This window comes from Diabrotica undecimpunctata, chromosome 4, assembly GCF_040954645.1.
Source record: "Diabrotica undecimpunctata isolate CICGRU chromosome 4, icDiaUnde3, whole genome shotgun sequence".
Lineage (NCBI taxonomy): Eukaryota > Metazoa > Arthropoda > Insecta > Coleoptera > Chrysomelidae > Diabrotica > Diabrotica undecimpunctata.
This window is the reverse complement of record NC_092806.1, coordinates 109862101-109887106: the sequence shown is the minus strand read 5'-3', so window position 1 is coordinate 109887106 and position 25006 is coordinate 109862101. Positions and strand designations below refer to the sequence as shown.

At 32.2% G+C, this 25006-nt stretch overlaps 2 protein-coding genes across 2 annotated transcripts in view; one reads left to right on the top strand and one right to left on the bottom strand.

The window, feature by feature from the left end:
• The first annotated feature begins 293 nt into the window (after positions 1–293).
• The window catches only part of LOC140439852 (alpha-N-acetylgalactosaminidase), a 212126-nt gene continuing 187413 nt past the window's right edge, over positions 294–25006 (top strand). Inside the window, exon 1 of the mRNA XM_072530008.1 lies at positions 294–490. The gene's annotated coding sequence lies outside the window, so the exon portion shown is untranslated. The remainder of the gene's footprint in view (positions 491–25006) is intronic.
• Positions 13830–14468, bottom strand: LOC140438892 (uncharacterized). The gene has a single exon (XM_072528528.1). It carries the CDS (start codon positions 14466–14468, stop codon positions 13830–13832), a length of 639 nt encoding a protein of 212 aa, XP_072384629.1.

Genomic DNA, 25006 nt, shown 5'->3' with positions numbered 1-25006 from the left:
CGGACTTTTGGTGGCCTATACGGAGATACAGAACTTAATTCTAATTTGAGTTAAAGAGCGGAGTTGCAGTTTAACGGAGGCACTACAGACTAAAATGGTATCACTAAAAATTATTTAAAAAAATGGCTGTTTGTTATTAATCTCAAATTGTTCATATAAACATTCGAAACTTTTTATTCCTTCAAACACATTAGTTCTTATTAATATCTTAGTTCAAAATAACGGTTTCTTCGGCTGCCGCCTCTACACCGCGAAGCCCTACCTTCAACACCACGCCAGTCTAATCCTTCGTGCTTTGTGCTTTGCTCTTTCACAAACAAAACTTGTATGTATTCGTTGCTAAGCCGCGATCGCGAACGAATCTTGCAAAGTTCAGTCGCGTGAAGTATCGAGTGATCAGTTATCTTTGCGAATAACTCTTTCCAACTGTGAATGACAGTGAATATTAGTTTGGAACTACCAATTTTTTTTATTGACCAGACGGATCAAGGTAAAAAAGGAATAATGTTATAAATGTTATAAAATTTATAATTATGAAAGAAAAAATAAAAGTAAATTGTTTAAATAAAAATTAATTTCCATTATTTTTTAGTTTAGTTAGTTGTTTCTTTGATATATTTGGTATTTAACATTTGAATATTTTTTTATTATTTGTATTCCAATTTTTCAATTTTAATATTTTAGTCTCTCCTCACAAATTGGGCTAAAGATAAATAATATAAATTCAGTTCTTAAATTCAGTCTACGTTGTAATCTCCACATATCATCAAATTCAACATTAACTGTCACACATGATTCCCAAAAAACTTTAAAACTTATCTACTTTCAAATCACTCATTACATTTCTTATAACAACATTAACATTACTGCCGCATCTTTTGACACAATATCTGGAAAATACCTAAAAAGACTTAACTAATTCTTTATCATCACACCAACAAGCACTTTTTCAGTATCGTATCAAATTTTTGTAAAATTTCTGCATTTTCTGAAATATAGGAAAATCGCCCACTGCATTGAAGCGTTAAAGAGAGACTCGTTAAAGCTTATGAATAAAATTCCCGCTATCCGAAACGTTCTCAAGGAATTAGAGCTTCATCAAACACATCGACTTAAAAAAATATATAACTCACATAATTTGATATTTGCAGTACAAAAAGCTTTGGGTCAGGTAAGGGCGGGTATAAAAATGTAATAAATGGTTAGACAGACATCATTTATATTTAATTAATTTCAATTAGCTTTACTATTTAAATTATTAATATTAATAAAATTAAATTATTATAAGAATAGTTTGTATTACAAGTAAAAAAAAACACCAATGTTTAATTTGTATTTTGAGAACGATTTCCAAAGTCAAAGTTTTAAAACGTCAAAAGAAACTTTTTGATCAAAGTATTTTTAACTAAAATTTTAGTTAATTCCCAACAAAAGTAGTAAATAATTTTATTTTAATTAGAAGCACATAGTGTATTACCATTTAATATTGTAAATAAATATATTAAAAAAAAATGACAATTAAAAAATATTTGCGATGTATTTACCTTTCTCTAAATTGGATAATACTCTAATCTAATTGATTACGTGTGATAGTTATAACCAGAAACAAGTTTTCTTAATTAGTCGATTATGATTACAGTATTTATATAATTTCTAATTTTTTTTTTCGAGCATAGGTTCTGTATTTTTTCCACGTGATAGATTGATAGCAATGTCAAGATAAAAGGTTCATTTTTATCTTGGCATTTACAATTGTTAATATACTCTCAGATATGTTCAAAAAATTAGTGAACATTTTGTTGCCATATTATTGGCATGGCATTTTCTTTCTCTTCGGCCCATGCTCGTCCTCTGTTGGACATGGGCCTCTTCTATGTGTTTACATAGATGTCTACTCTAAGCAATTCTCACTCCTCTTATGTTTTCTCCTGGTCATCAGTTTGTTATTCGCTGCATCCATTTTTTAGGGTTATTTCAAGCGACATGCTCGATTCATTGCTACTTGAAGCTCGCTATACGTTCCACGACATCAGTAATTTTTTTCTGTCTATTGAGCGATATTTCCTAGTATTGGAAACGGCAACGGAACAGGTCGATCTAGTCATCAACGAAGACAAAACCAAGTACATGTTGGTTACTAAAATTAGTACAGCAAATGAGGAACGGTAAACAGTCTTTGAAAGTCATATCTTTGAATGTGTTGTCAGCTTCACATACTTTGACAGGCTAGTGACTATTACAAACAAAACAAGGGAAGAAATTAAAAGAAGAATAAATCTTACAAATAGGGCATACTATAGACCCCAAAAACAATTCCACTCAAAAAATATTCAAAGAAGAACTAAAATTATTATATACAAAACACTGCTGAGACTGATTCTCACATATGGGGCAAAAACATGGACTCTATTGCAGAAGGACGAAAGACTTTTGGAAATATTCGAGCGTAAAATACTCTTCAAAATATTTCGAGCTTTAGAGCCTGTACACATGACGGAGTTAAACGCCGCGTTGAGCGCACGTTAGAAAAAAGTGGTATCGTACATATGACAGGTATACGTTACACCGTAGATTCAGAGCAAGGCAAAGACGACAAAGTAGATTTTGGGTGCATCGTTTAATTGATGATATATTGATCATGGGTTATTTTGTGACACTATAGTCTGTATAGAAATTAACCTTTAAATTTTTTTAACTAGTTCCAAATGAGCCTAACATCTTTTTATGAATATTGTTCTGAAGCTATTTTCTTGTGGCATGTAATAAATAGTAATGCTTTTATGAACTATTAACTTTATTAAAAGAATGTTTATCGCCATGTGAAAATGCAGTAAGCGTTGGGATTTCACCTGAAGAACAACTCATTATAACAATATTTGTTTATATTAACTTTTTATATAATCAAGTTTCTTTAAATTTACAGGAACTATGTATATATGCTATATGTGTGTATATAAGAGAAATTCCATCGAGTATTTGTAAATGTCTGAGAATTCAGAGGATGTTTAGATGTCATATTAGTATCTGACCTAAAAATATATGTGATAGCATTTTATGTATAAAAATCTGTTGTATTATATATTCTCTTTCTTGTCTTCTAGTGTGCTATTTTCACCAGCAAATATGCCCACCAGCTCTTGTCAGACAGATTTTTTTAAAACTCTGTTCTTGTATTCGTCATATTTCATGATCCAAATACATATTCTCTTTAGCATTTCATCAATCAACATTTTCCTATCCAAATTTTCAACTTTCATTGTAGACAGATCACTTTTCAATAAGGCAGAGCAATTAGCTCAGTCTGGTTATGCAAAATTCATCGATTTTACGGCAAAATTTTTCGCAGATATCTGAAGCTTTTAAGACATAGATAGGGGTTACTAGATGACGAATAGATGAAAAAATACTCGTATTTTTACCTCTTTTTTTTAAACAATAATTTATGGTCACAACTTGATTTTTTGTTGATAAATCTTTTCCCTTATATTTTACATAAACAATATTTATATAATTTTTTTATATCAAGAATATTTTTATTTTCCTGTTTTTTTAAATTAAAACTGATAAATAATTTACAGAGATATTTGCAAAAAAGCAGTTTTTTGCACTAATTTATATATTTTATTAATTTTTTTATTAAGAAAATAAAGTGTTATTGATACACTTGAACATCAAGGAATTACCGCCTTTTAAATTTGTGCGAAATTTCCCCCCGATCGGTCAAATAGTTTAAAAGTTATTTAATTTATGTATTCCTGAGGCTAAATATTTAAACTATTGAACTAGCTCTATTAATGATGCTAGATATATTTAGCAAATTTCACAGTATTCTTTAAGACTTAAACTATCTCAGAAGTTAAATTCATATTGCGTTTTCATCGAAATTATTTACAAAATAAACGTTTGAAAAAGGGGTATGTTTTTTACTTGCAAACAATTGTAATAACTTTTTCGAATAATTTTTCGAGTTACAGACTTGTACGTACAACCATTGGATAGCTGGTAAAAATATTTTTTAATAAAAAAATTTATAAAATTTATAGATTAGTACAAAAAACTGCTTTTTTGCAAATATCTCTGTAAATTATTTATCAATTTTAATTTAAAAAACGGGAAAATAAAGATATTCTTGATATAAAAAATGATATAAATAATATTGTTTATGTAAAATATAAGGGAAAAAACTTATAGACAAAAAATCAAATTGTGACCATAAATTATTGTTTAAAAAAAAACGCAAGGTAAAAATACGAGTAGTTTTTTTATCTATTCGTCATCTAATAACCCTCACCTATGTCTTAAAAGCTTCAGATATCTGCGAAAAAATTTTCGACCTTTTTTTAACCAGACTGGGCTAGATGTCAACTGTGCAAAAGCGCGCGCTTGACTGTGAACTGTGTGAACATGTGTACGATCACATGCCTCTTTATTAACTAGAAGGGTTCCGCAAACGCGGCTATTGAAGTACATTCTACGAGCGCCATGCTTTGATGGCGTTGCTTCTTAACGCGCTCTTACATGTGAACGATACCATTTGGTACTTGGAACGCGGCGTTAGGCAAACGCAGCGTCTAACGCCCTCATATGTACAGACTCTTAAACGACTAACGGCAGTAGCGCAAAAGATATAACTTCGAATTATACTAACTCTTTAATGAACCAAATGGCGTAACGTTCATTAAAACACATTATTAGGTGGGCTGGGTACATAACACAAATGCCAGGCAACACGATTGCTAAAAAGCTAACCACAGGTACACCTGTAGGAAGAAGAAGCAGAGGCTGGCCGCGAATTAGGTAGTTAGATGGAGTTAAAACTGACTTAAAGTAGAGAGTAGAGAGATATTAAAAATCAAAAAATGGCAACAGGTAGCTAGAACCCGAACAGAATGACGGCGCATCTTGGAGCAGACCAGAATCCACAAAAGACTGTCGAGCCAAAGATGATGATGACTAGACTTCGGCAAATATGCATATTGCATATTTTGCATATTGTGCGTATTTTATGCAAATATTTCATATTTTGGCATATTTGTATAAAAGTGCATAAAAGTTCAGATTTTTATACTGTATTTGAAAATTTTTAAACATACCAATTTATTTCAATTCTTGTATAAAATTTTGTAGTCATTTTAATCAAGAAATGATCTAAGTACGTAATCTCTACAGGTACAAAACATTTACAATTTCAAAGAAGATCAATTTAAGTAGCCCTCAACATTCTTAGAAAGTCTCGGTCACTGAGGCATTCAGTTATTGGATAATCGCTAAGGGTTCGCTCATTTGCATTTTATGATCTAATCCCCAAATCTATCTACAATTTATTGTATCTTAACAGCAGGTAAACGGCTAATAGTTTTGTTCCTAATTTAGGGATTTTCCAAAATCTCCCAGTTTATTGAATTAGGTACCTAAACATTTCTAATTTGATGCTTAGATTTGTAAATCATTTTTGTTTTGATATTCAAAGCGTAAACACTCGTTGTGCGTAACAAAAAGGAAGATTGTGATTTTATAATGCCTAAAACAACCAGTGCTTCAACTTGGATTAAACCTTATAAAGAGCTGTCTATGGATATGGGAAAAATCTACTGTTCAGTCTGTGGCAAAATTGTAAGTATCTAATATTTTCTATTAAATATCTAATATTTCATACATACAGGGTGTTTCCAAATGACACTTACAACGTTTGACTGTAGATACTTCTCGAAAAATTGAACAAAACGATATAGTTAATGAGGGGTCAAACTTATTTACTTTTCGAGATACAGGGTGTTAAAATTAAAAAAAATTAAATTCTTTTAGTTAATAACAACAATAACTTTAAAACCAATAAACGTATTTACTTGAAATTTAGTACTCGTAGGTTGTTTTTAAATGAAAAATAGCTTCCTTTAGTGAGAAAAAATTGTCCATGGTACAATACAATGGTGTGTATTTAGAAAAATGTTTCACCTTTACTTTTTTTTATGAAGTCAGCTATTCTAAAACACAATTATTTTTATTGTAATTGAATTTTAACAAAAAAAAAACTTTTGTTGAATTTTAAAATAAGTTATATGATGTACTAATGGTTAGTAACAAAAACTAATTTGTGGATTAATACTGCATTTAAAACACTTAGCGAGTATTTTTTTTCCAAACCAGTTATTTGATTAACCAAAAACACCTTGTATATTTTTATATTTTAAAGGTTGGGTTAAAATAAAGGTTTTTATTTTTATTTATAGATAGCATGTGAGAAGAAATTTCAGATAGACCAACATGTGAGAACTGCTTCACACATTGCAAAAAAAGGAAAAATAGGAGGAAAACATCAAACTTCAATGGCTAAATGTTTCCAATCTACTTCAAAAAAATTAGATGAGCAAGAAACTTTTAATGAAGACTTGTGTCGCGCATTAGTGTCTGCAAACATACCGCTTTCAAAATTAGCAAATGTAAATTTTAGTTCGTTTTTAAAAAAATATTGCAAACTTAATGTTCCAAGTGATCGGTCTCTAAGAAGAAATAATGTGAACGGGCTATACTCGTCGGTGTTAATTAATATTAAGGAAGAAATTGCAGATAATTATTTTTACATATCTGTAGACGAAACCACTGATTCCTCAGGAAAGTATATTGCTCATTTATTGATTGGTGTTCTTAAAGAAGATACCTTACCAAAATCTCATCTTATTTCATGCCAGCAACTTGAGAAAACAAATGCTTTAACAATTTCGCGTTTTATACAAGAAACATTAGCAACTTTTTTTCTTCCGACAACTATTCCTTCTAATAAATTACTGCTTATTTTATCGGATGCTGCTCCTTATATTTAGCAGGACAAAATTTAAAAATATTTTTCCCAGATTTAATACATGTTACTTGTGTAGCGCATGGATTAAACAGAGTTGCAGAGGAAATACGAAAAAAGTTTCCTCTTGTAAATACCATGATATCCAGTGTCAAAAAAGTATTTCTTAAATCTCCTATAAGAATTCAACTTTATAAAGAAATGCTACCTAACATTCCTCTTCCACCACAACCTATTTTACCGCGATGGGGAACATGGTTAGAAGCAGCTAATTTTTATGCAGATCATTTTGTTAAAATAAAGAACATAATTGATACGTTAACAGATGAAAGTTCCCAATCTCTTTTGGATTCTAAACAAACTTTTCAGAGTAACTTGCTTCAACAAGAACTTTCATTTTTAAAATCAAATTTTAGTTTTGTTCAAAAAACAATTACTCAGTTAGAATTACCAAAACTGTCATTGTTCGAAAGTACAGCATTAATAAAAGAATTTGCGTCATGTTGTCGGAACGTTAGAGGTAATATTGGAAAAGATATTTTAAAAAAATTTGAAGCTACTATGGAAAAAAATAAAGGTTACCATATTCTTTCTGAAGTAGTCAGTGTTCTAGCTGGAAATATTTCGGAAACAATTAATTTAGAACCAAATGTTTTGGTTAGTTTGAAAAATGCTCCCGTTACATCAGTTGTTGTTGAACGAAGTTTTTCCATATATAAATATATGTACTCAGACAGAACCACAAGTTTTTGTTAGAAAATTTTGAACACCACTTGGTCATTTATTGTTACCATAATTCTAAATAAGTTTATTCATACTTAAAAATGATGTAGTTACTTAAAATAAATGTAAATCTTAATGAATAGTAGGAAATATTTAGTTATGTACCCTTTTTTTTTAAAAATAAAATTGTTACTATTTTACGATTTTTTTATTTATTTGTATGCATATTTTGTAAAATATTTGCATATTTTCGGGTAAACACGTGCATATTTATGCGCATATTTTCTACATTTTTATTTGCATATTTGCCGAAGTCTAATGATGACGAATGATGATGATGATGAATGTGGCCTGCTCGTAAATGATTTCGTGAGTGTAGTGTATCATAAGTCTATTCGAGCATGGCTCAGATCTGACAAAAGAGAACCAAGTTTCAATACTCTTGAAAGCATTTTGTAGGGATACATTGTTTGTAGGTGATTTGTTGTAACAAAGCTCTCTAAATCCCACCTGCTCAACCGCTTGATATAAATCAAGTTTTTGTGTATTACAATTAACCATTCATCACGTGTTCAAAAATTTTTCAAATATTTTGTCTTCAAGATTCGTTTATCATCTTTTCGCGATCAAGACGGAGTAATAAATCAATATTATAAGGAAATTTGCAGCACGGAAGCTCAAACAAAATATGTATTTTAATAGATTCTAGTGCTAAAATGTTGTAAATTTAGGACCTTTACTTGTTCTCGCCGGTATTGACAACAATAGCTGACATGTATTAACAATAGCCCATTCTTATTTTAATCCAATTTAAGATTCTCACACTCGTACTTTTGGGAAATTTCTGGAGTGTTCGTATGAATTAATATTTTTTTTTGTAATAATTTTTAATCCTAAAACAAATTGATTTATCACAAACCCATTTTATATTTTGTATGCAAAAAATATGTTTGGCTACAACTTAAAAAAAACTTTAAAAATAGCTGTAAGTTTCACAGCATATTGGTTGTAAATATAACACACAATGTTTTTACTGTAAAAAGGGTTAACAAGTTATTAAAAGTACAAACTTTTTTGTTAAAATTACCAATAAGAATGAAAAAATTGGGCTTTAATTGTAAAAGTACAAATTTATTTCGGTAAATATTAATAACAGAAATGTTTTCAAATGCATTTTTTAATTTTATGAAGCCTTTCTATTAAGCGATAAAACACTGAAAACTGAAGTGTATACTCATAACAAAAATGAAAAAGGCACCAAAACTGCTGTAGTGATAATAAATTATAATAAATTTTGTGGAAGTGTTGAAAACAAATGTTTTTGGTGTTTTATTGAATCCATCAATCCGTTTTATTAATTTTTATACAACTCAAGACGACGCGATCTTTATCCATCTTCGAATAGATCGAATTCGAATCTATCGAATTCCAGTGTTTGTTTAGTTTATGATAATTCTTCATTTCTTTTTATTCTAATTTTGAATTCTTAATTTTCCTTTTTCAAGTCTATTTTGCTCTTATATCCAATTATAATTCTTACATACTGTTGTAGCCATTATTTTCAGTTACTTAATTATCCTTTGTGGCGAATGGTCTGTAATATAACCAGAGACATTTTTTATATCTTTAAATTAGTGCGTGTCGGTTTAAGTTTATTTTTAATTGCGATTTGTACGTCTCTTTTACATGTCGTAGTTTCTTCCATATCTAGGACCAGTTCTTTGATATAGATAAATAGCAAAATAATTACTGCAATGGTATTTCTAATTATCACAAAAATCCAAATATATATTTAAAAAATATTAGCTATATATTTATAGTATATATTGCCTACATTATTAATTTATTAATTATAAGCGTGACTTAGTATTTATTATACATAAAATAGAAAGCATTGAATTATAGAGAATGTCCCGAGATTTTGGGAATTAGTTTGGGAGATCACTACCATTCAGAATTTTTTCATATTCTCTTTCGGTATCAAGTTTTTTGACCAAAATTTAACAATATTATAAACTGTACAGACAGCAGATTATTGTAAAAGTGTCAGATAAAAATGCAGACCGTAGAGATGTTTTTTTAAACTTCGTAAAAGAATCAGTTTTAAATTAAGAAAGTTTGTGTGCACTGTCTAACGAATTCTTAATAATATAATATGTCCAGTATAATATACAGTATGTCAATTTTAAAACTTATAATGGGCTATACCTCACGAACAAAAGTTGATATCGAAAAATGCTTGAAACCGTTTCTAGGATAGTACGGACGAACTAAAATGACATAAAAGAGAACTCTCCCCCGTCAACCCCCTAGGCCCTAGACCCACCACAACCAAAAAAGTTTAAATTGCAAATCCCTACTTGTAATACATCATTGAAAAGACTATAAAAAATGCTATCCAATGAAATAAATAATAATTATACAGGGTGAAGCAATAATTGTGAAACTTTTGACTTAACTGGAAAATTTAATGAGGTTTTTGTTGATTCTGTTGATGACCCTGTATAATTATTGTTTAATAATTATACAGGGTGTTAATGCCCTCCGGCTTACTATGACTTTTGTATTTGTAATGCTATCTCCCAGACTATTATTTTTAATGATAGTGCCCGTCGGAATTTTTTTTGTTAAATAAAAACTTAATTTGTCGTTTTTGCAAAACAAGTTGAAAACATCTGGTTTTTGGGTTCTGTCAGATTCAATAATTTTTGGTATATTTGAGAATTTTAAATGTCCATAGTTTTCATCATTTGTACGATCTGTACTGGCATTCAGCTGTAGTTATTTACGAACAGCTCAAATATTTCATGAAAGGCATCCGGACAAAAATGTAAGTCACGTAAGTTGAAAAGTTTAGAGAAACGGGAACAGTGCAAAATAAAAAAGGGATGCCCCAAGACTACTGAATAAAGCATCTCAAATTGCGGTCCTTTGAAATATTGCAATAGAGCCTACTGCATCAACACGTCAAGTATCTGCAATGATAGGATTTTCACACGAGTCGGTTAGAAAGGTGTTGAAATTACATGAGTTTCACCCGTACAAAACACAAATTCTTCAAGAACTAGGCGACGAATTGAATTTTGTGAACTCATGACTGAAAGAATTCGCGTTGAACCGAGAATGTTCAAAAATATGTGTTTCACTGATGAATGTACTTGTATGCTGAATGGTAATAAAAATAAACAAAACTGTCGGTACTGGAGTGATGCGACTCGCATCGATTCAGAGAAGGTCACACTCAATATCTTGAAAAACTGAATGTTTGGGCAGGAATATTAGGCGATGCTATAATTGGCCCCTTGTTCATAGCAGGCAATTTAATGTGGCGATGTTTATCTCGATATGCTGGAAAACACCATCGAATCTTTAATTGTGCATGAATTAGAGAACCAAAGGGACGATCAAGGCAACCTAGCTCTAAATGAAGATTTGCTGCAATTCCAACAAGATGGAGCACCTCCTCACTATGCAGCTCCAGTTAGGCACTGGTTGAATACTAATTATCCAAACAAATGATTTGGAAGGAGAGGTCCTATTCAGTGGCCATCGAGGTCACCAGACTTACCGCCACCTGACTTTTTTCTATGGGATTACCTCAAGTCAGTTGTTTATAAAACTCAACCTGCGTCACTTGGGGAATTGCGAGAAAGAATTACGCAAGCAAGTCGCGCTATTACTAGAACAACATTTGCCAAAGTTCGTGCAGAATTTGAAAATAGGCCGTATTGTCGTTTACAAAACAACGGAACCCACTTTAAACATTTACTTAATTAACATTTTTAACAAATTTGTAATTCAACAAAAACATCAATAAATTTTCCATTTAAGCCAAAGTTTCACAATTATTGCTTTATCCTGTATTATGATTATTTATACCATTGGATAGTATTTTTTATAGTCTTTTCAATGAAGTATCACAAGTAGGGGTTTGCAATTTAAAATTTTTTGGTTGAGGTGGGTGGGGCCTATGGGGTTGATGGGGATGACTTCTCTTTTATGTCATTTAGTTCCCTCTTATTATCCTAGAAACAGTTTCAAGCATTTTACGATATCAGCTTTTCTTCGTGAGATATAGCCCAAAGTAAATTTTAGAATTGACACACTGTATACATCTAGATATATCGAAATTTTCCAAGATAATATTATTTGAATATAGTTCTAATACATCATTGGAAAGCTCTGGTGGAATTAAGCATGTTTTTATATTTTTGTGAATATTATTCAAAATGACGACAGTAGGACAAAAAGTATCTTTTATAATTCTTCTATAATTCCAAGACTCAAAGGCGGCCAACTTATTTATATGCACTTGTTTAAGTGTCCACGCTTCTAAACTATATAAAAGAGTAATTTATAGTTTAGAAATTATTATCAGTTTTTACTTATAAAATAATATTAATAACACAATTTTTTTTAATGAGAAAATAAAAACGTATTATCTAAAGTGTAATCAAGAATTAGATTTATACTCATAATCACTGTCGTCGATATCTTCATTTCGAGTATAAACTATGCCTGGATTAACTGGTGCCTGGATGCTATTTTTACGCATCAGACCTTCTTCTATTAACTTTTCACATTTTCCAAACTTTTTTCCAAATTGCAGGATCCAAAACTGTTACGTCACTGTAATCGTTACGTATAATATTGTTATTGTAGTAAGGTTTGCATGTTCCCCAACTATTTTCAATCGGGTTGGATTCACAATGGCAAGGAGACAGTCTTAACGCATTATGTCCAAAACTATGTATATTCTCATCTACTATAAATATTTTTGATTTTTCATTCCTTTTGGCTAACTGTAGTAATTTCGGCTTAAAAAAATCCTGAGGAAATTAAATATTTTTATGCGTTATCTATTCTTTTATTTTAAGTAAGATCCAAAAATTTTTTGGTTGCTTAAAATTTCCGAATGGTATGAGACATTATCCAAAACTATAATATATGGTTCATGGAAACTTGGAAGCAGTTTTTCTTTTAAACATTTCACAAACATATTCAGCCTATTTTGATAGATGGAGATGGAAGAACGGTGTGGAGAAGATGACAAGAAGATTGGCGCAGCAAACTGGCAACGGTTGGCGATGAACATAAACGACTGGAGAAATAGACTGAGGAAGGCCGAGGCTCATCTAGGGCTTTAGCACTAGTGATGATAATTATGACTCATTAAGTCCACCAATATTACACTTTATATTGGATGAGGTGAAAAACAAATAAAAAATGAAAAGAGGATATCAAAGTGAAGGAATCCAAAACATTGATTTATCAGATTTGTTGCGAAAGTAATACTCTATAGATCTTCTATTAGAAAAATGTAACCGAAATTCGTAGAAGTGCTTTAATAATAAGTTGAGTTGCCTTACGAAAGCCAAGCGTACTGCAGATACTCTCTTGCACTCGCGTTTTAATCTCAACTTGCTTTAAATAATTTTTTAAATTTAAAAAATGCTATTGCACAAATCTTCTAAAAAATGTGTACAATCTCTCGATCTATCAACTGTGGTATATATTATTGCATATTCAACATTTACTGTGATGCAAGATATATCCGTTGTATTAGTATGTTAATTTCTTGGACTTCCAATCCGGTATAGTTTAAAGTAAATAAACATATATTCTTACTTTTACAGGTAAGTATATGACTAAATTCTTTCCTAGAAAGGAATACACGCTAGTTCGTTGAACACACATAAATATTACGAATACTTTATTTTTAAAATATTCAAAATACTTTCGATATTTAATTTACACAAGGTCGGTTCGCACAAAAATGTGCGAATAATACGATGTGTCAATAATCTCCTTCTATTAATAAAGAAGCATGTATAATACAATAATCTCTTGTGGTAATGAATAAATTATTCAAACACTGCTTCAAGCGAGTTATGGTCTTTGTTTTAATATCGTCGAGTTAATAACGTTATTTAATAACGATATGTACGAGTTTTAATATATATATATATATATATATATATATATATATATAAATATATATATATATATATATATATATATATATATATTTATATATATATAAATATATAAATATATATATATATATATATATATATAAATATATATATATATATAAATATATATATATATATATATATATATATATATATATATATATATATATATATATATATAAATATATATATTTATAAAAAAAATGGAAAATACGCGTCCCCACACTTCGCTAAAATCTTAAATAGGAACCACCATTTTTTACTATAGATGCTGATTCTACAAAACTTTCTTAAAAAACGTAGCTTTTTTTCTTTTCAAGGGCGCAATTCCTAACTCATCTTCGACACTCATTTCTGTCCATCGTGTCTTCATTTAAATCTTTCTCCCTCAAGTTCTCTGCCACACATTCCTTCCATCTTCTCGGTTTTCCTTTACCTCTCTTTTTCCTCAACTCTAGAAGTCCTTTCCTTCGTCTCACATAGTTTTCATTTCTGACATGGCCAAACCATTGCATTCTTTGTTCTTGAACCTTTGTTGAGACTATAAACACCCCGGCTCTTTCACGTCGTTCCTGATACTCTTTCACGTAATTCCTCATAGTCCTACCCAATATCCACCGTAACATTTTCATTTCAGTGATCTCCATCTTTTTTTTCCTGAACCCTCTATACAGGTGTATACAGGCGGTACCACCATACATCAACGAAGGCCTCACCATAATTTTGTATATCTTTCCTTTTAGCCCTTCGCCGATTTTTCGATTACAGTGTACCTCGCTCATTCGTTTCCAGTTGAACCAACCAACCTGTACCCTTTGGGCTTTTTCTACTCGTCCTAGTCTTTGCATAAGAAATTTATTGTCCACAACCATTCCTGTTCCTCCCAACCAGATATACTCCCTTTCAGACCTGCTAATTTTAGGTCCTCCCTCTTCAAGAGCCCTTTTCCAATTCTCCAACTGCTCCTTAAACATTTATTTATTCTCCTCCATTAACACGATATCATCCTCAAAGAGCATTGTCCAAGGAGCTCCCTCTCTTATTAATCCTATTAGTACTTCTATCACAATATTAAACATATTAAACAGGTAGGGACTCTGTGAAGAACCTTGATGCAAACCAACGGTCACTGAAAAACTTTCGATCAATTAGATATTCTTCTCTAGCCTCACTTACTTCTCAGAAAACCATTTCTCTCTCAGACATCTTCATAGCTCTTGTATAGGATCTGTGTCATACGCTTTCTCAAGATGTATAAATACCAAGTGTAGCTCTCTTTTCCTCTCGCCGTATTTCTTTATCAACTTTCTAAAAAGAAATAAGGCATCCGTTGTCCTCCTCCCTTGCATAAACGCAAACTGTTCTTTTCCTATCAATGTCTTCTTCCTTAACGTTCGATCTACAGTTTTCTCGCAAATTTTTATTGTGTGCGACATTAACTCTATCCCTTTATAGTTTTTACATTCCTGAATGTCCTGTTTATTTTTATACATTGATACCATCACACTCTCCCTCCATGCATTGGGTATCCTTTCTTCCTCATATATCCTGCTCATCATTTGTCACAACACATCAATCCCTCTTCCTCTCCTAGAGTCTTCGAAACCTCCACGCTAGTGTTCTTCATTTAACAACTTTCTAAAGTACTCATACTATCTTGGCTTTATTTTAACATCGGATCTTAACACTCTTCTTGCTTTAGTAATGCTGTATAACCTTTTAATCCCCTCGGGTGATTCCAACACTTCATACAACTTTGCAGACGATCTTTTCTTACCAGTAGCTACAGCTTTGCCACCCTTTGTGATACCTTATATATATATATATATATATATATATATATATATATATATATATATATATATATAGGTACTTATCTTCCTCTTTCTAGCCTTTTTCGTCTCCCCAACCTTCTGTATATTATATTGAATAAACCAATCTGCCAATAATAAATATTTTTAGACTTTCAAGTATAATATCATCCAGAAATTTCTGATTAATATTAAAAAACATATTTAAATCGTGTAGGCATAATAAATCATAACACATTAAATCATAGATTTGTACTGCACACCTAATTGTTATTGGATGTTCTAGAAGTTTCTTGGCTACAAAGTTGAGGACATTTTGTTCCGTAGAAAAATTGGGTATAATTTGTTTTTTGTAATATAAGAATAGACAACTTTGTCGATTTTGTTAGTGTACGTCACTGTCAGTTTATACTAAATAAAATTTAATTAAAATTTATTTTCAGTTTACGCTAAACACATTTTTATGAAGTACACAATTTAATGAATAGTACTTTACACAGTTTTTAATAACTATAACTTTCGTATTTTTTCAAATATTTAGTTTAGTACAAAATGTAAATACTTTTGCATTTAAGACTATGCATGTGCTTTATTATGTAACTAACGATATATTCTGTAACAACCATTTATATTGATATAAATTTAAACATGGTTTCAAGTATTTCCTCTTGAAAGTGAACGATCAAGGTAAGAAGACTTATTAGGACATATCGATTGTATAATGTTAACTGTAAAATTGATTTGCCTATAAAATCAAAGTCATAGAAATATATTTTGAGAAATAATGTTAGACTTGTTTCGTATAACATAATATATGCGGTTTGATTTTCTCAAATACATCCTTTTAATAAGTTGTAAAATGGAATGAGTTCATGCAGTTCTGTTGGCCGACATACCATTTATTTTTGGAACAATTAGTTTTAAGAAACAAAATGCAAGAAAAAAAACATAAGCCACCACATGATTGAGAATACATTCTGTTATATAAGCTGTTTCTATGTCAATATTGTGTTTCCATTAAAAAGAGGTGAAAATATTGGATGGAGGGAGGAACTGCCATAAAAGGGTTATCTTGGAAATGTTACATATTAATAATACCAAAACAGCAATGAACAAGAAACCTGACGTCAATGACTTGAGTAACATTTACACATACATGTTAAAAATGTCCAACCAAACCTGTTAATGAAATCTAATGTTACCTTAATGAGTTAAAACATTTTAATCTGTTTTTTATATTCCCGGAGATTCCCGGAATTTATTTCAACAAAATCAAATTAGGAAAATTTATATTCAAGAAATAGTAATTTTACGGACAAAGTTATTTAATACTACCTTTTTCAATAATATCATATTCTATGAAATATCCTTTAAAATCCAGTTTTTTACCCCGGCTATGTTATATTAATAACATTTACATAAAAAACAAGATAATTATGTTAAAATTACTTTTGTAAAACAAATCAGTCAATATTAGATCTTTTGCAACACTCAAAATAAACTTTAAATTGTATTTTTTAAAATTGACTGACTGATTGTTTAACTTATGTCTTATGTCAAATCTATAGTATAAAAATGAATCGCAAAATGTGTTGGTAAGCGCATAACTCAACAACGCATGGACCAATCTTAACAATTCTTTTTTTAAAATGTTCCTTGAAGTCTAGGGATGGTTTTTACGGCGAGAAAAATTCGAATAATTTCCGAGAAAACCCTAAAACAGCCCTTTTCTTTTTCTCATACAAATATTTTCTAACTAAGTGTAGAGTCAATTTGAACTTTATTGCTATTCAATAAAGTTTATATTAAATTACAAGCACTCACTGTTATCTAAACAATGTAGGTGTGTTCCTAACGTCGAATAGTCAATTTGCGCTTTATTGTCGCTGCACAAAGTTCAAATTCAATCAAATGTATGTGTGTGCGCGTTCGTGTGTGTGCGCGCGTTCGTGTGCGTGCGTGTTCGCGTTGGAGGATCTAACGCGTTCATATAAAAGGGATTATATCGTAAAGCTGACCAAATTGAAAAGTCAAAAAGTGTAAGAGCTATAGATTTGATTGGCCTCGCAATATTCTTTCTTTTGTTTTAGTTTCGGAGCGCGACATAAATTTCATCAGTTTTCACGTCATTGCATCTGTCAAAAAAACTGCGTTAAAAGCGTGTTTAATCTTTAATATTTAATTTATTATTAATTTAATATACTCTATACATATACAACATTGTTTTGGCTTAAAGGATTTGACTAAAAATCATATCGAATTTAAAAAAAGTTAAAAAAAAAACTAAAACGTAGTGTTATATCCTCTTTGATTATAGTCTCTTTCAAAGACAAAGTAAAGATTTCACAGACACCAACAACCAAAACGTGCGAACTCCAGACTGTATTTTATTTGGAGGTGTTTTTCGAGAGTTTCAATGCAATCATTCTGTAAACTTTACACTTTGTACGTAAGACCCATACTTGAATACGCTGGAAAAACGTGGTATCCTGATCTGGTTTGAGGCAAGACTATGTTGGAAAACCTCCAAAGAAAAGCCACTCGAATTTCTTTGGGACCGAGAAGACCTTCTTATGCAGAAAGACTTAGTATGGCTAACCTAACTTCTTTTGAACTTCGCCGACAACGTGGAGACTTAATTACAACTTTTAAAATACTAAAATTCAATTTTGGAAATCTCGATGAAATGTTTACCATTAATCAAGATGAACACTTCAGAGGTCATCATTTTAAACTGAAGAAAGAAAATTTTTCTACAAGATCAAAGCAGAACTTTTTACCAAATAGAATTTTTGAGTGCTGGAATAACCTTAACGATAACATTGTCTCTGCTCCCTCTACCAACTCGTTCAAAAACAGACTTGACCGTTTTACATTATAGTTAAAATGTTGTTTTTCTTTTAAACCAAAAATTGTAATTTTATTTCTTTTATTTGTAATTTTTGTTTTTTTACTAGTAGGTTATTAATGAAATTTCTTTGTTTTTGGGCATAATAGGGACTTAGTTCCTCTGCCCTCGCTTATGTATAATAATAATAATAATAATAATAATAATAAATACATAATATAATAATAATACAATAATACATAATAATAAATAAATAAATAAATGACAACTACAAGCTATACTGGGACCGCACTGTGCTTACAGACCAACCAGTGGCCCATAATAGACCCGATCTCATACTAGTTAATAAAATTACTAGGCAAACAACACTTATTGATGTGGCGATACCCAACACCAATAATTTACGTGTTAAATACAACGAAAAGATCGCCAAGTACAGAGATCTAGAAATACAAATCAGGAGACAATGGAGAATGGAAAGTACCCAGACGATACCCATTATTCTTTCTACCACTGGAGTCATCCCGAAGAGCCTCCTAGAAAACATAAAAAAGCTGGGTCTAAACGAACATCTATATAAGATTATGCAGAAAGCTGTGTTACTTTCGACGTCCAGATGCGTACGAAAATTTTTGGGAGATACACCGACATACCAAGTCACCTAGGACTCGATAACATGGAAAGAGTCCCACCAGAGCTCAATCCTTTTGATACCGTAGGTATCTGGGATGAGTGAATTTTCCCCTTAGAGGGAGTGTGAGCCGTATGGCTAAATCTGGATAATAATAATAATAATAATAATAAAGGCGCAAAAACATCATCCACGTAGTGCAGTAGAGAGAACAACATTACCGCGGTATCAAGGGGGAAGAGGACTTATGGATATAGGTGAGCAATTGGATAAACAAATTGCTAATTTAAGAACTTATTTTCAGGTACAGGCTGAGACATCTACTTTACATCGAGCAATTTGCGCAGTAGATGATACGCCGCCGCTTAAACTGAGGCAACAAGAAATGCGCATAAACCACCTGACTAAGCAAGACAAAATGAGCGCCTGGATGAGTAAACCTCTGCATGGGCGACATCTTAATGAGATCAGCCAAGAATATGTCGACAATACAGCGTCGAACTATTGGTTGACATCAGGAAAGATGTTTCCCGAGACTGAGGGTTTCCTACTTGCCATTCAGGATCAGGTTATTCCAACTAAAAATTACCTGAAATATATTGTTAAAGATCCTCAAGTCCAAAATGACAAATGCCGATATGGATGCCAAGCCCAAGAAACTATCTACTTATCCACCAAGAACTAGCTGACAAACTGGGACTTCTCCAAACCGACCATCTTCCTTATTATCGATACGTCCCTGATAGAATGCTTGAAAATGACAACTACAAGCTATACTGGGACCGCACTGTGCTTACAGACCAACCAGTGGCCCATAATAGACCCGATCTCATACTAGTTAATAAAATTACTAAGCAAACAACACTTATTGATGTGGCGATAACCAACACCAATAATTTACGTGTTAAATACAATGAAAAGATCGCCAAGTACAGAGATCTAGAAATACAAATCAGGAGACAATGGAGAATGGAAAGTACCCAGACGATACCTATTATTATTTCTACCACTGGAGTCATCCCGAAGAGCCTCCTAGAAAACATAAAAAAGCTGGGTCTAAATGAACATCTATATAAGATTATGCAGAAAGCTGTGTTACTTTCGACTTCCAGATGCGTACGAAAATTTTTGGGAGATACACCGACATACCAAGTCACCTAGGACTCGATAACATGGAAAGAGTCCCACCAGAGCTCAATCCTTTTGATACCGTAGGTATTTGGGATGAGTGAATTTTCCCCTTGGAGGGAGTGTGAGCCGTATGGCTAAATCTGGATAATAATAACCTGTCAATTTGCCGGTGTACATTAGTGTACACACACGTGTTGTTTTTCTTGGATTTTCTGTTACCTTACCTACTCAGTTTTCTTTTGTCAACTTGATAAACAAAACAAATTCTCCAATTTCCTTCGATTTCTTTTTGATTAATTATTTTATATCGTTTTTTGTGCAAAGTGTTTTAATAACTGTGATTAATAATTATTAAGTATATTCGATATGCCTCCTATAAGATGAAGTAATTTAGGTAGAAGAACCCGAAATGCTACAAACCAAACTAATTATCGATCTAATCATACTGCACAAGAACGTGACGACCGAAATGAACGTGAGAGAATTCGTATATCGCGAACGCGGGAAGCGAGAGCGAGAGATTATGTTATATTGGATGTATAATATGTTACTATTAGATGTATAAACTTGGTTTGCTCTCATTGTAAGACATTAAAATACACAAATATAGCCAATGGATTGTGTTGCGTAAAGGGGAAAGTGAAATTGATACCATTGGATCCACCACCAGAGCCATTGTACTCATTGGTTTCAGGAATAGGACCAGATTCGATACACTTTTTGTCAAATATCCAGCAATATAACAATTGCTTCCAAATGACTTTATTTGGGGCAACAAACGTAGTTCGGGAAAATTTCATGCCAACTTTTAAGGTATGTATTATAGCAGTTAATCATTCAAAATGTGTTTCCAGATGTTGCTCAAAATTACAGAAACCATCATTGGTTTAGCGAACGGGCTATATTGGCTGCAAAAAACATAGATGTAAATGAATTTAATTTCAAAATTCAAGAACAAATTACAGGCGAATTGAGGATATATAAATCAGTTGATTCGGCTACTAACCAAGATAATGTCAACTATCCGCCTGAATTTTTAAATTTTAATGAATTACCGTACTTTGTCATATTGGTCTCTTTATTTTATGTGTTTTATTATGTATGGATAATCCGCTTAATTTTTTTTATAACGTATATTCAGCAATCTATTAGTTATAAACATTCTAATAACAAGCGTCTTTGGGGTTCAAACTAAAAATTGACTTTAGAGAGGTCAGTGCAATGACTGGACCTCTGGCATGGAACAAACATGTCATTCCGATAATATGCTACATACATAAGTACACATCACATTTACAAACAATACATCATCATCATCATCATCATCATCATCATCATCACTGGCTCGACAACCCTTTTTGGGTCTTGGCCTGTTCCAGGATTCTTCTCCATTCTGATCTGTTTCGTGCTTTTTTTCTCCAGTTTCTCCTTTATTTTTAAAGTTGTTATACCATTTTCTACTTGTTCTAAGTATCTCAGTTTCGGTCTTTCTCTTGTTCTTTTTCCTACTGGCATCTGTAACATTCCTTTCTTTCAGCCTTTTTCTATTCTTTCTACATGTCCTATCCAACGCAGCCGTCCTATTTTAATGAATGTTGTAATATCCGGATCTTGGTATATTTTGTATAGTTCAGAGTTGTATCTTCTTCGCCATATTCCGTTTTCTTTTGTGCCCTTATATATGTGTCGCAGGATTTTTCTTTCGAAGGTGGCTAACAACGTTGCCTCTCTTTTAATGAATGTCCAGGTTTCTAAGCCATATGTGAGTACCGGTCTTATTAGGATTTTATATATTTGGCATACAAACAATACATAATATATCTAAAATATATACACAATTACGGTGAGTTAGAACACTTATTTATAAATCAGTTTTAATGGATTTTTACGTTTTAGTCTTTGAGTTTGTCGACTGCTATCAAGCAAGTTTATTGCCAGGGCATTTGGATGGTTTTGTAGACGTTTAGGTACCGATCACTTCACTGATCGTAGGTATTTCTAAATCAAAATAAATATCTTTGTTTGAAACAAGCCATGGATTGTCTGTTATACAGCGTAACACTTTAGATTGAAATCTTTCCATTATGGACAAGTTGGATTTTGCTGCTGTACCCCATAGATGAATCCCATAAGTCCAGACCAGGTTTGAGTATTCTTTTGTATACCAATAATTTGTTACAAATATACAACTTCGATGTTCTGCCCAGTATCCAATAATGTTTACGAAACTTTAAGTTCAACTGATGGCGCTTTTTCCATATATAGTTTCTCCATGTCAAATTTTTGTCCAAGTGCATTCCAATGTATTTAACGCTTTGAGAAATTGCTTTATTATTTATTTCTATACTAGGCGATATTTTGCGACATTTTCTAAAGATGATAAGTTGTGATTTAGATTCATTGAACTTAATGCTCCATTTATTTGTCCACTTTTCAATGGCTCTATATGCCTTTCTAGAGCTTGGGTAGCTATTGCAGGATTATTATCTGTGACTAACAGTGTCGTCTGCGAATGTTGTAGTCGTTACATCTTCATTTGTTGGTGTGTCGTGCATAAATGTCAAATATAATATAGTACCCAAAACACTACCTTAAAAGACTCCTCATCGTATAGGGTAGATTTTTGATGTTTCTGATTCATACTTAACGTGGTAGGATCTTACTTCTACATATAATTTTAGTAAAGTAAACATTAGTGTCTGCACCTACAACAGAAGGAACAGAAGAAGAGATAGGAGAACTATACCATAGTATTAATCAAGTCGTGAAAAGGTTGAAAAAGCAAGACCTAACAATTGTCATGGGTGACTCCAACGCCAAAGTTGGTGCCAGCAAAACATCATCTGCAGTTGGACCATTTGGTCTAGGAAACCCTAACAGTCGGGGAGATACATTGTAAGAAATCAGACTGATTACATGCTAGTAAATAAAAGGTTTAGGAGCAGCTGTACATATATCAAAACATACCCAAGGTAGACATAAATTCTGATCATTTATCAGTTGTAGGTAATTTTAAAGTCAGAATAAAGAAGGTTACAAGTAAGTCAATCAAGAAGTATGATGTTAGAAAACTGAAAGATCCCAATGTTTGACTGAAGGTAAGTGAAAACCTCAATACAAAGCTGCTAAAATCCAGAAATGCAGGAACTATAAATAAAAATTTGACCATCATTCAAGAAACAATGAGAGACATTAAAAAACAACACCTGAAGAAAGATACGGAGAAGCGGAAATCGTGGATGACCTATGAAATACTTAAACTTACGGATAAGAGAAAAAAAAACAAAGAAAATCTCCAAGAATATAACAGAATACATACCATCGTCAGAAGAAAAATAAGAGAAGCCAAAGAGAAACAAAAAACAGAATAATGTCAAGAAATAGAGTAGTATCAGAGTCGATATGATAACTTCGATGTTCATCGAAAGGTGAAGGAAATAGCTGGAAAGTTTCGAAAACGCAACAGCGGAAAAATAACAGATGATGAAGGCAATCTTGCCATAACCAAAGAAGATAAAAAGAAAGTCTGAGAAGAATACTTGGAGAGACTTTTCCATGGCCTTAGAACAATACAAGAGCCTACCATTGAAGAAAATTCAGGTCCCGAAATCCTAACAAAATAAATAACGGTAGCGGTCAGACAAATGAATGATTGAAAGTTACCGGGACTTGATGAAATTCCTGCAGAACTGCTGAAGCTATTAGATGCAGAAAAAATAAAAATAATAACTGAAATATTTAATGAAATATACAAGGCAGGAAAAATACCATTAGAGTGGCTCAAATCGGAGTTCGTACCATTGCCAAAAAACCAGAAGCAAAAGTTTGTGAAGAGTATAGCACCATAATCCTAATGAGCCATCTGCTGAAGCTGTTTTTGAAAGTCATCCATAAAAGAATTTACCGGAAATGCGAGGAACAAATTGCGCCCAAGCAGTTTGGATTTGTGAACGCCGTCGGTACGGGGAAAGATTTATTTAGCGCGCAGGTATTGTTTCAGAAATGTAGAGATGTCAGCTGTAATGTTTTTGCATGCCTGATTGACTACAAGAAAGCTTTCGATAGAGTCAGGCATAAACAAATGATGGAAGTGCAGAAGAGGACAGGAATTGACAGAAGAGACTTAAAAATAATAACTAACCTGTATTGGAATCAATCAGCGGTGCCCGAATAGATGAAGAATATACAGATCAGGTCAAAATCTTAAGGGGAGTGAGACAGGGGTGCATAATTTCACCACTGATATTCAATCTATACTCGGAGCATATTTTTGAAGAGGCTTTAAAAGATATTGATGAAGGCATCTTAATAAATGGAGTCAAGCTCAATAACCCGCGGTATAAAGATGATACAATAGTGTTTTTCAATACCATAGAAGGGCTGCAAAATTTAATGAACAAAATAACGGGAACAGGTAGAACATATGGTCTGCTAGATATAAACACCAGCAAAACCAAGCTAATGATCATCAGCAAGGAAAACATAACTGGAGCAAATCAGTATGTAAACCAAATGAGAATTGAACGTGTCTCACAGTACAACTACTTGGAACTATAATCAATGGGTCGTCGGACAATACCCAAGAGATTAAATGTCGCATCGGAAATGCAAAAAGTGCATTCTTGACTATGAGCTCTGTGTTCAAGAGCCATGAAACTATGACCATGACCCTAGAAACAAAAATAATGTTACGTATACTCAGTGGTTCTGTACGGAGTAGAAACGTGGACAAGGCGGAAACTCTATCAAAACTTCAGGCTTTTGACCTATGGTTATATAAAAGGATCCTGAAGATGCCATGGGCAGACAAAGTCACAAATGAAGAAGTACTGCAGAGGATGAACACAATCTCGGATTTGGTCAATATCGTGAAGAGTCGTAAGCTGCAGTACTTGGGACATATAATGAGAAATCAAGGCAGATACGAGCTACTCCAATGCATTTTTCAACGTAAAATTAAAGGAAAAAGGGCCCCAGGACGAAGAAGAATATCCTGGCTTGCTAACCTGAGAGCATGGTATAGAAAGACCTCAACACAGCTATTCCGTATATCAACCAACAAAGTCACCATAGCCAGAATGATTGCTAACG